The sequence below is a fragment of the Podarcis raffonei genome, chromosome 12 (genome assembly GCF_027172205.1).
Source record: "Podarcis raffonei isolate rPodRaf1 chromosome 12, rPodRaf1.pri, whole genome shotgun sequence".
Classification (NCBI taxonomy): domain Eukaryota; kingdom Metazoa; phylum Chordata; class Lepidosauria; order Squamata; family Lacertidae; genus Podarcis; species Podarcis raffonei.
In genome coordinates this window covers 2,157,070-2,169,692 of record NC_070613.1, presented here as the reverse complement: position 1 = coordinate 2,169,692, position 12,623 = coordinate 2,157,070, and the positions used below count along the sequence as shown (strand labels likewise).

The window sequence follows — 12,623 nt, the reverse complement described above, 5'->3', positions numbered from 1 at the left end:
GGAGCCGGCTTACTGTTCTCTCCCTCCTTCCCCACCCTCAGGACTCAGGACCCCCTTGCGAGGCCTGGAGAGGTGTCTGAAGGAGGGCCCCACTGGCGCCCACAGCCAGCCCTGTTCGCCAACCATCAGCTCCCCAGACAGGCTCTCCCGGCGGACCCCCGCGACCGGGAAGAGGGCGAGGAAGGAGGAAGGTGAGACTCAGCTGAGTGATGTTGCCGGGAGCCGGTGAGGCTGGGCAGTTGTGGTTGCGCCCAGATCCACCCGCCAACAACGCCATCGTTTCCCTTGGGCAGAATATTTGATCCCTGTCCTGAGCCAGCTTTGCTTCCTCTCGTTTCCGCAGGGCTCAGTCGGAACGGCACCCCTCTGCAGGGGCTGGAAAGGTGTCTGAAGGAGCTCCCCCTGAGCTCGCCCAGCCATCCCTCTTCGCCAGCCGTCAGCGGCTCCCCGGACAGGCTCCACAGGTGGACCCCGGAGGCAGGGAGGTGGATGAGGAGGGGGGAAGGTGAGTGGCGCGCATCAGGGTTGGAGGCTGGATGGAAATCTCCAGCCCGAAATGTCGAAGAATACCTTCGCTGCTGAAAGGTTGGGAGCCCCATCAGTTTTGGCGTTCTGTCGGCCTCTGAAGACTCCAGCATTCCCCTCATGTTGACTCTCTTTCTTTGATCATTGTTCTATTTCAGTGGTTCCCAAACTTTGGGGGGGCGGGGCTTTCTCCCTAGTTCCATCAGCTCATCCCTAGCAACTCCTTCCCTACCCTACAAAAAAAGCATTGTTCAGAACAGTGGCTTGCACGACCCCCTCTAAGGGCAACAATAATACATAGAAACGGGAGCAATGAATTGCACATTTATTCAGAATCTAATTAAAACTGTTTAGTTTCTTTAACTCAGCAAAATTAAGTGCACTTGATCCAGCAATCCCAGCTTTTTAAAGTCCAATAGTCATTTACATCTCCAGTGCCCCAATACCTCCTAGCGCCCCCTAGGCAATCCCGCCCACCCCAGGGTAAACAACTATATGACTATTATAAGACATCTGAAGGTAGCCCTGCATAGTGAAGTGTTTTTTTAAAATAATAATAATTTTATTATTTGTTCTCCCATTTGACTGGATTGCCCCAGCCACTCTGTTTGGCTTCCAACAAATAGAAAACATTATTATTATTATTATTATTATTATTATTTGAGTTTATATACTGCCCTATACCCGGAAGTCTCAGGGCAGTTCACAGAAAAGATTACAACATATATAATCAATAAAAACAACAACCCAATAACACCCCCCCCCAATAATAGAACATCAAACATTAAAAACTTCCCTATACGGGATGCCTTCAGAAACAATAATAATTTTCGATGTTTTATGTTTTAGGGAACCGCTAATCTGTTTTAATTGTTACGCTGTTTTAATGTACTTGTACATTGTATATTTTAATTATGCATGTTTCAAACCTGTTGTTTTACTATAATTTTTTATTCCAGGTAGCTGTGTTTCTGCAATCGGTTTGAGTGTCATTTTGCTGTTGCCCTTTCTTAAGATACTATCTCTGCCTTGCATGGGGTTGGTCTAGATGACTCTATGAGTCCCTTCCAACACCGTGATTCCATGATTCCTTGACCATTTTGGTATTTCTTCTTGGAAGGAAAGTTGGTACCTAGATAATAAACGAATAGCAGCATGGTACAGTTGTGCAGCCGACAGCTTTGCATGCCCTTTCTCGGTAGGACCCAGCCGGAACAGCACCCCCTTGCAAGGCCTGGAGCGGTGCCTGAGGGAGCTGCCCCAGAACACCCCCAGCCAGCCGTGGTCGCCGGCCGTCAGCTCCTCCCTCAGCAGCTCCCCGGACAGGCTGCACAGGTGGACCCCGGAGCCAGGGAGGTGGACCCGGAAGGAGGAAGGTGAGGCGGTAAAAGAACAGAAAGTTCCTTCTTTGTGTATCGCAGAGTTAAACTGTGGAACTCCCTGCCACAGGAGGCAGAGAGGGCCACTGACCTGGGTAGCTTTAAAAGAGGACTGGGCATACGGCGTCCGACCAGATGCCAGTGGGAAACCCGCAAGCGGGATCCGAGCAAAAGAGCAACTCTCCCCTTCCTTTGGTTTCCAGCAGCTGGTATTCAGAAGCATTGCTCTCTCCGGTGGTTGAGCAGTAGCCATTGTGGCTGGGAGCCTTCCATAGCCCTCTCCTCCTCCGTGAATTTATCCAGTCCTCCTTTAAAGCCATCGAAGCTGGTGACCAATCCCTGCCTCCAGTGGAAGGGAGTTCTGCAGTTCAGCTATGCACCAATTTTGCACTGAGAGATTCACAATAGGACAGATTATTACCCTTTCTAAGCCACACAGAGAATAAAAAATAATGTAGCCTTATTAGACTATACCGACTGGTGGGCTCTGTGTTGCTCCCGGGAGAGAGGAAGGAAGTCAAATGACACCGAGGTTTGGTTCAGAGAAAGAGTTTATTCTGCTCTCCGGATAGCAGAAGGCACTTGCATGGTCAGTCCACAGCAAGTCCAAAGAAATGAGAAATTTCATGTAGTATATATATCCTTCAGGCACTCTCTCCCCCCTTCCCCAGGAATCCAGCCACGTCAGCTTATGCACGCAGGTTGACATCACACATGTTCCTGCTCCGGTACTCTTAACCATAAGAGGGTGTTCCTCTTCCTGTACTCTTGACCATATAAGGGTGTTCCCCTTCCTGTATTCCTTATCTTGGGGTAAGAAGGTCTCCTGGCGCTGTTCCCAGACTAGGTCTGTGCGTCAGAGTGTGTGGTCAGGATGTAAGATAAGACCCAGACGTGTCATCCCTGCTCCACTGGAACAGCCAAGGTCATCCATTGCCGTCACGGACTGATAAAGGAGAGCGCTTTGAGCACTTGTTTATACAGTGGCTCAAGAGCTCAAGTTAAAGCATTTTAGAAATGCTCCCTTGGAGAAGGAAAAATGCAGATTTTGGGGCCCGTTCCAGACTGACTACACAGTCAGGTTTTTAGATTTGGGAAACCCATTCCTTCAATAAGAAGTCATAAAACCAAAAGAATCAAGATTTTTTCCTTGTTTTTCTAAATGTGCCCCCCGCCCCGATGCCCTTGATGAAAAAACAGTTCTGTTTCGCATCTGTAGCCCGCTTGGACTTGATCTGCAGTCCCAAAAATAAAAGGTTGCTGCCTGCTCTCCTTTCGCAACTCGAGCGCAGCAAAGTTGAGAGAGCAGGTTGTTGGGAGCTGGAGAGCCAACCCAGAAGAATACCAATTTCTTTCCTCTGTCGCCATAGGTCTCAGCCGAAATGGCACCCCCTTGCAAATGGTGCTGGAGGGCTACTCAAAGGAGCTCCCTGGCGCCCCAAGCGGCCACTTCTTCCGCTCTGTGGCCAGCAGCTCTTCCGACGGACAAGGGAAATTGGGTGCGGGAGAAAGTCCCGCGAAGGAGGCAGGTAAGACGAGGCTCAGCTGCTCAGTCATCCCCACCCCTAAATGATTTTGCACCATTCCAGATGCAGCTTGCCGGGCCTTTTTTCCCATCGTGATTCCTGCGTTGCAGCGGGTTGGACTAGATGGCCCCTGGGGGACCCCTTCCAACTCTGCCGTTCTATGATTTTGTGTATATAATGGATTTTACCTGGTTTTCACCTGCTACTCACCTTTCTCTTCCTTCAGGGATCCCACCCCTTCAAGGCCTGGAGAAGTGCTTGAAAGAGATCCCTTTGGGTGGGGTTTCTTGCCCAAACGCCGTTCCTACGGGAAGCGACTTCTCTGCCCAGAAGCCGAGGAGGACGGAGGCGTCTTTGCAGAGGCTGTGGGACAGAGGTAAGGAAAGGAGCCGGAAGGAATCTGCGGGGCTGGGGAGAACATCAGGGGGAACGTGACGTTAAAAAAATAATATTTTATTTATTATCTTTCGTTTTGTACGTTTCAGTCATTTTACAATCATTTTAACATTTCAAAACTTGACTTCCTTTCCCCTCTGTCTGCCGTCCCTTTACTTTTTGTATTTCCTGCGTATTCCAAATTAATTTACTCACGTGACATTAGGGGGTGTTTTAATTTTTCAGCTTTCAAATTCCAAAAAGGAGGGGTGCTAAAAAGTTGTAGCATGACTTGGGAATTCATATTAATATAACTTAATATGATTTAGTTTTGCTTGGTGAGTAAAATGTGTGTAAAATTGCACAGAAGCTATTGAAATGATTGCCAAGTAATTGCAGCAGTATTATTATTATATTAGCATTCTCCGAAGGTAAATCTAAAATTCTTTGGTTTGCCAAGTAATTGCAGCAGTATTATTATTTTTTGCATTTTCAGAAGGTAAATCTAAAAATCTTTGGTTTTCCAAAAGCAGTTTATGTGCTTCTCCATCCAGTGTAGACTTACCAAGCTTAAATGTGGTCTAATCCCAAAAATAATAGCAGATTTGAATTCCTCACACCCAGAAGCATATTTTAAAGGCCCCTTGCTGAACTAAAATGACACACCCTTCCATGACACGGTCCTCTATCCATCACCCACCCTAATCTCTCCAGATTTGTTCAGAATAAGAGCCTGGCCTGCTGGATCCAGTCAGTCTTCCATGTGGTCCAGCATCTGGTCGCTCACCTGAGGACAGGATCCTGGACTAGATGGGCCATTGGTCTGATCCAGCACCCAGTCTCTTGTTCCCGCTTGTGATTCCCACCAACTGGTTTTCAGAGGCAGGACGTAGCCATGTGCACCTTTAAATATCAGAGGAGGAACCACAAGATGTTTTAGGGCAGGGGTCAGCAAACTTTTTCAGCAGGGGGCCGGTCCACTGTTCCTCAGACCTTGTGGGGGGCCGGGTTATAATTTTTTTTAAAAAAATGAACGGATTCCTATGCCCCCCAAAAATGAACGGATTCCTATGCATTTTAAATAAAAGGGCACATTCTACTCATGTAAAAACACGCTGATTCCCGGACCGTCCGCGAGCCGGATTGAGAAGGCGATTGGGCCGGATCCGGCCCCCGAGCCAGTACATGGTTTAGTACAGTGGTGTCCAAACTTTCAAAGAGGGCCAGATTTGATGAAGTGAAGGGCCATGGGGCCGACCAAAGCTGTTAACTTTTTTTAGGATTGAACCCAACGTTGTTGACCTTTTTTAGGATTGAAGTTACTGATTTTACGCCAGGAAATAATCAAATTGATTGGCCCTCGAAACGGACTTTGGATATGCCTGGTTTAGTAGGAGTACTTTGGTTCGAGGTAGGTTGGGAGATAGGGAGTTTAGATGGAAGTAATAATGGAATGCTGAATGGTAAAATATGCAGGGATTTATGAGATGAAAAATGAACCATGGAAAGAGAAGAAGGGAAGTCATTGATATTGCAAGGATGTTTAAATGAGTGTATTAAATTGCAAAACAGAAAACTGAATAAAAATTATTTATGAAAAAAAGACAGTACTGAGCTGGATAGGCCAAAGGTCCGACTCTGCTTCCTCTGCTCAAAATGCCTTTCTCTTTCCTCCAGGCGGCACCACAAACAGCATCCCGCCACGTCCCACGAGCACCTCTGGCTCTGTGGCAGCAGAGACCGCGGTGGAAGCTTCCCCCCTCGACCGACTGATGAGTTGCCTGAAAGAGATCCCCATTCAGAGACCGAGTTACCTGAACACGCCCAGCGTCTCCTCGTCCGCCTCCAGCTGCAGCGAGAGCGAGCGCCAGAGTCCCGGGTGCAGCCTCTGGTGGGACTGCGCTCAAGGTGGGTGACGAAGACGGGGATGGATCCATTCTGAGCAGCAGGGCTGAGGATCAGCTTGGACTCATAAATCAAAATCAAATAAGTGTTGGAAATGTAAAGAGGAAGAAGGTTCTTCTTATCATACGGTCTTGTAGTAAGGTCAAAGCTTACTGGGAAATGATATATAATGAATTGAAAAGGATGTTTGAAATAACCTTTGTAAAAAAACACTAGAAGCTTTTCTTTTGGGAATTATAGGGACAGAACTACCTAAATGGTATAGAAATTTATTTATATATGCTACTACAGCGGCAAGAATGCTATTTGCCCTGAAGTGGAAAGAAGATGTCCGAGTAAAGGAGGACGGGATGCAAAAACTTATGGAATATGCAGAAATGGCTAAACTTAACCGGAAGAATAAGAAATCAAGATAACAAACTTTTTATGAAATAATGGAAGTGGTTTATTGAATATTTACAAATAAATTGCAAACAGATAAAAACATTGGCAGGATTGTTGTAGTAACCTGCAGTTTCATAAGAGTATATAATTAAAGTAGATAAATAAATGAGCAAATTAAATGAATTTGGATATGCAGCAGATATTTAAAAAAGAACTTTAAGGAACCGCAGAAAGAGGGGCAAGGAAGTCAATTTTTGAAATGTTAAAATGATTGTAAAATTAATGAAATGTATAAACCTGAAAAGAATAAATAAAATAAGAGAGAGAGAGAGAACCAGCTTGGACTCAGAGAAAAGGCCAGCTTTCATTTCAGGATGCAGCGAGGCTGCTGTTTTAAAATACTTTATTTAGAAAATGATTTATCAGCTCTCAAGTTTAAAAAGTTCGACGCATCAGAGATTTTCAACATCTCCTAGACAATGACAGTTCTCTTTCTCAAGCTCTGGGAGGAAGACCTTTCATCGCCTACAGACAGCCACCCAATCTTAAACAACTCCTCACCCACAATAATACAGCAACCAAACTTAACATAGAAACTGGTCACACGGCCTGCAATGAACCCAGATGCCAACTTTGCTGCCACATCCGGATAATACCATTACCGGCCCCAACAACATCAAACATACCATCTCAGGCCTATTTAATTGCTCATCTTCTAACATTGTGTCTGCCATCAAGTGCCAGCAGTGCCCTTCAGTTCTCTCTATTGGACAAACAGGCCAAACCTTACGCCAAAGGATAAATGGACATAAATCTGACATCAGGAATCACAAGACAGAGAAACCAGTAGGAGAACATTTCAATCTCCCAGTACATTCAATACAAGATCTCAATGTAGCTGTCTTATTACAAAAGAATTTCAGAAGTAGACTTGAAAGAGAAGTTTCTGAATTACAACTCACCACTAAACTAAAAACTATGGAGAGACCTGGTCTGAACAGAGGTATTGGATTCTTATCCCATTACACAGGCTAAAACTATTCTTGGTCATCTTCATACTGTCCCTTTAAAAACCTCTTTCTTTTTCTTGTGGGACCACTGTCATTAACAGTCACTAACAGACTAAGCATACCCTTTAGCCCAGTGTTTCCCAACCTTGGGCCTCCAGCTGTTTTTGGACTACAACTCCCATCATCCCTAGCTAGCAAGACCAGTGGTCAGGGATGATGGGAATTGTAGTTCAAAAACAGCTGGAGGCCCAAGGTTGGGAAACACTGCTAGCCAATCACCCATTCCCTCCCTCCCTCTCATTATATACAAGGGTCTGATGACTTCCATTTCAGTGTATCTGAAGAAGTGTGCATGCACATGAAAGCATATACCTAAAACTACTCAGTCTCTAAGGTGCTACATCAGGGGTCAGCAACATTTTTCAGCCGTGGGCTGGTCCACCGTCTCTCAGACCATGTGGGGGGCCGGACTATATTTTTTGGGGGGGGAAATGAACAAATTCCTATGCCCCACAAACAACCCAGAGATGCATTTTAAATAAAAAGGACATATTCTACTCATGTAAAAACACGCTGATTCCCGGACCATCCGCGGGCCGGATTTAGAAGGCTATTGGGCTGCATCCGGCCCACAGGCCTTAGGTTGCCTGCCCTTGTGCTACATTATAATTTTTAAATTCTTTTGGAAGGGTTCTTTTGAAGACTTTCTGAGATCATATAACTTTTTTGAAGACTTGATTCTTTTAAGGGAATTTTTAGGTTTTTAAGAAGAGTCTTTTCAACTATCTTTTTAAAGAATTGTTTTAATTTATTTCAGTTGGAGTGTTTTCATTCTTCCTAGACACAGGATCGGAGATGGAAGGGACTTTGCGACAGAAGAGGCCAGAGTCCAGGCTGCAGAGCGCGTTGCTTGCTCCAGAGGAGGAAAGGGGGCTTCCTTCCGCTCGAGAACCAGAGATTGTGACCATGGGCAGCCGAGCGCCGTCGGCCTCCCCTCTCGGTGGCCTGGAGAGATGCTTAGACAGCATCGCCATGAGCCAGCCTCTCTCCTCCAACATCCCACCTGGCGATGCCAAGAGTCCGGGTGACGTGGTACCCAGGAGATCCCGGCAAGGGATGGTAGGATCACATCCCACAAGTAAGTGAGGCTTTGGGTAACCTTTTATGGCGGTGGGTTTGACCCGGGACCAGGACCGGGACCTTGCCATCAATTAATTAATTAGTATGCTGTTCATCCTCTAATAATCTCAGTGGGGTTCTCAACATAAAAATACAAGATAAACCCAAAATGCATCCAAATCAATAACCCCCACCCCACAAACATATTTGAAAGGACATAGGAGGCCATTAACCAAAGGCCTGGTTAAAGAAGAACGTTTTTGCCTGGCGCCTAAAGGTGTATAATAAAGGCACCAGGCAAACTTCCCTGGGGAGAGTATTCCAGAGACAGGGAGCCACTGCAGAGAAGGCCCTGTTCTCGTGTTGCCACCCTCCAGACCTCTCAAGGAGGAGGAGGCACATGAAGAAGGGCCTCAGAAGATGATCTCAGGGTCTGGGTCAGTTCATATGGAAGAGGCGGTCCTTGAGGTATTGCGGTCCTGAGCCCTTTAAGGCTTTATAGGTCAAAACCAGAACTTTGAATTGGGCCCGGAAACTAATTGGTAGTCACTGCATTTGGACCAAGATTGGTGAAAGATGCTCAGACAGTCATGCTCCGCTGAGTAACCTGGCCGTTGAATTCTGCACCAGCTGAAGTTTCCGAACCGTCTTCAGAGGCAGCCCTATGTATAATGCATTGTAGTAATCTAACCTTGAGGTTTCCAGAGCATAGACAACAGTAGTTAGGCTATCCCTGTCCAGATAGGGGCGTAGCTGGGCCACCAGCCGAAGCTGATGGAAGGCACTCGGGGCCACTGAGGCCACCTGAGCCTCAAGCGACAGCAAAGGATCCAGGAGGACCCCCAAGCTACAAACCTGCTCCTTTAAAGGAAACGTAACCCTATTCAGAGCAGGCCACCTCCCAGCCATCTGGTCTGGGGAACCTCTCACTAACAGGGCCTCTGTCTTATCTGGATTGAGCTTCAGTTCTTGGGGGTCTGGGGCAGGGAGAGTGGGAGGGAGAGAACTTGACCTCAAAGATGGCCGCTTTCCCCTGGTCTCCCAGGTCCTAGTCCAGCGCTCTAATGGTGCATTGAAGCTCTCTCTCCCCCCGCCCCCATTTCACAAGATTTATATACTGCTTTACTGTTACAAAATCTCAGAGCTGTTTGCAAAACGAATAAAATGATAAAAAACTGTCAGTTAAAACACATACACACAGGCAGGATCCCATTCCTGGTCTTGATGAGAACGTGCGACTTTTGCAGATCCTCCAGCAGACGACATCCTCTCCCACGACCCACAGATTGGTCCGAAAGATCCAGCGGCAGCCGGGACCCCCAGGCCTCCCAGCACACCAGCCCAGGCCTCCTCCAGTAGGACGCCCGAGAGAAACGTGGATCAGGGCCTCCGAGAAGGCTGGGTTCAGCATCCCCAGGCGGAAGGTGAGAGAGCAGCACTTATCACGACTGAAAACAATGCCTGTTAGCAGTGAAAACAGAACAGTGCAGTAAATCATAGAGCTGTAGGAATCTCACCTGAAGCATCGCTGACAGATGGCCATCCAGCCTCTGCTTGAAAACCTCCAAGGAGGGAGAGTCCATCACCGTTCCACTGACCAACAGTTCTTGCCACCAGAAGATTCTTCCTGGGGTTTAGTTGGAATCTTTAGCTGGAATCTCCTTTTTTTGCCATTTGAATCCATTTGTTTGGGTCCCACACTTTGGAGCAGGAGAAAAGAAGCTTGTTCCTTCCTCCATGCGACGGCCCTTCAGGTATTTGAAGATGGCTATCCTATCACTTGGGACGCGGGTGGCGCTGTGGGTTAAACCACAGAGCTTTGGGCTTGCCGATCAGAAGGTCGGCGGTTCGAATCCCCGCGACGGGATGAGCTCCTGTTGCTTGGTCCCTGCTCCTGCCCACCGAGCAGTTCGAAAGCACGTCAAAGTGCAAGTAGATCAATAGGTACCACTCCAGAGGGAAGGTAAACGGTGTTTCCGTGCGCTGCTCTGGTTTGCCAGAAGCGGCTTAGTCATGCTGGCCACATGACCCGGAAGCTGCACACCGGCTCCCTCAGCCAGTAAAGCCTCAGTCTCCAGCTTCCCCGCAGAGGCTGCCATAGGGCAGAGAAGGAGGCAGCAGACCGTGCTTCTTGCCACCTTTAACAAATTGCAATTCCTGGGGGGATGCCATTTTCTGATTTGCCTTAGGTGGCAAAATGTCTTGCACCTGCCCTTCCCTTGTCTCCGGATAGGCAGAGGGTGGAGAGAGGGACATTCTGCCGCCAAGATGCTCAAACGTGACTCTCTCCCCCTGTTTTTGCTCCTGCAGCTGCGAGGAAACGGGCACCAAGCGGCTCCTGCCTCCAAGGCCTGGCGAATCTCCTGGCCGAAAGGCCCGCCAACCCTCCTTGTCGCTTCCGGCCGCTCCCCAGCAAGGCCCAGGGCAGTTCAGAGCAGAGGGAAGCGCAGGCGAGCGCCTCTTCGGCCGAGGAAGGTGAGGGTCTCTGCTGGAGCATCTTGGCGCCAGAGGCCAGGGCAGCTTTTGTAAGCTTCCAAAATGGCACATCCAAGTTGGTGTGTTTAATTGGAGATAAGTCATGGTCAAGATTGGAAAAATATAGACTTTTTGCATGAAAGAGAGAATGTGCTTGTGATATTTGGTTTTGAGGACTGAATATAATGCTGGTCTATAGAAAGTGGATTTGTTGTTGGAGTGGATTTTTATATATAGCTGACAGATGAAGAAATCAGAAGTTCTTTTTCCTGTTTCTTTTCTTCTTTCCCCCTTTATCCTTTCTCTATCTTCCTATCTCTTTCTTTCCTTTTCTGGCCTGTGTTTTTTATTTAGATTAGCTTTTTAGCTCTGACATTGATTTTTGTATTCCTTCTTCCAAATTTCCACTCAAAAAACAACATTTTATTTGACGGTCTATTATGGTTTATATTTTGAATTTGATATGTATGGGGACACCAAAAACTTAGGGCCTCTAAAGGTCTTCATCCAGCCCTGGGCAGAGAATAGTGATGCCAGCTAGCAGCCCTGAAAGCCTCCTCTGCTCCTGCTGTAAGATTTGCAGTCATCACAGCTGAGGAAAAGATCTGTCCACAGGCCACGTAGGAAAGCCGGAGTCTGGAGAAGGACGCTAGGGAAGAAAGTGGCATGCACTGAAATAATTTGCTGCTCAGGAGCTGCTGGCCTTCAGTAACAAAAGCCCTCGGATTTACTTAATTTTGGGACCCACCTTGTAATGGTTTTTGTGTGTGTTTTTTTTGCCTTTCTCTGCTCAGAAGGGGCGAGTGAGAGCAGCCCTCTCCAGGGCCTGCTCAGGTGCCTGAAGGAGATCACTGCCCGGGGCCCCAGTCCGTGCAGCCCGTCATCCAGCAATTCCCCGGCCAGAAGCACGCGGGGAGAACCGAGGTGCAGACGTGCCAAGGGAGAGGAGGCGGAGGCCAGGAGGGCAGCCCAGGAAGGTGAGCCTCAGGGGTTGCACCTCTGGCAAGGCAGTGGCAAGGGCAGGCAATGGTGGTGGAGGCAGGTGGTGTCACCCGTCCTGTGCATTCTGGGTCGGGCAGGTGTACACTTAAACCAGAGGTTACTAACATGGCACCAGTAAGTGCCGTGGCACCCTGGGCATCTCCCACTGGTGCCCAGAAAGCCCCTGAGCACCAACATCACCCCTTTATTTGTGAAGGGCTGAGGAAAGTACATAGAGGTGAAGGAGGAAGTGGGGAAGAGATTCTTTCCCACATTCTGTTTTTTTCTCTGTGTGGTTTTCAAGGCACAGATTCTATCAGATCCAACTTTGACTCAGATCCCTTGAAAAAGCAAAGTTTGTGTGATGATGGTGGTGGTGGTGATGATGATGATGATGATGATAATTATTATTATTATTATTATTATTATTTTAATTTATACCCCACCCATCTGGCTGAGTTTCTCCAGCCACTCTGGGCAGCTCCCAACAGAACATTAAAAACACGCTAAAAGATGAAACATAAAAAAATTCCCTAAACAGGGCTGCCCAGATGTCTTCTAGAAGTCATATAGTTATTTATTTCCTTGACGTCTGATGGGAGGGCGCCACTACCGAGAAGGCCCTCTGCCTGGTTCCCGGTAACTTGGCTTCTCGGAGTGAGGGAACTGCCAGAAGGCCCTTGGAGCTGGACCTCAGTGTCTGGGCTGAATGATGGGGGTGGAGACGCTCCTTCAGGTATACTGGACTGAGGCCGTTTAGGCCTTTAAAGGTCAGCACCAACACTTTGAATTGTGCTTAGAAACATACTGGGAGCCAATGTAGGTCTTTAAGCACCGGTGTTAGGTTTTCCTTCCTTCCTTCCTTCCTTCCTTCCTTCCTTCCTTCCTTCCTTCCTTCTCTTTTTCTTTCTCTTTCTCTCTCTGACTCTGACTCTCTCTCTCTC

General features: G+C 47.6%; 1 protein-coding gene across 1 annotated transcript in view; it reads left to right on the top strand.

Annotated features, from left to right (window-relative positions):
- The window catches only part of KRBA1 (KRAB-A domain containing 1), a 52,500-nt gene that overhangs the window by 36,256 nt on the left and 3,621 nt on the right, over nt 1-12,623 (top strand). The window contains exons 16-24 of the mRNA XM_053410274.1: nt 344-505; nt 1,728-1,901; nt 3,275-3,433; nt 3,657-3,806; nt 5,483-5,713; nt 7,922-8,242; nt 9,471-9,647; nt 10,534-10,698; nt 11,493-11,675. Coding sequence (XP_053266249.1) covers nt 344-505; nt 1,728-1,901; nt 3,275-3,433; nt 3,657-3,806; nt 5,483-5,713; nt 7,922-8,242; nt 9,471-9,647; nt 10,534-10,698; nt 11,493-11,675 — 1,722 coding nt within the window. The remainder of the gene's footprint in view (nt 1-343; nt 506-1,727; nt 1,902-3,274; nt 3,434-3,656; nt 3,807-5,482; nt 5,714-7,921; nt 8,243-9,470; nt 9,648-10,533; nt 10,699-11,492; nt 11,676-12,623) is intronic.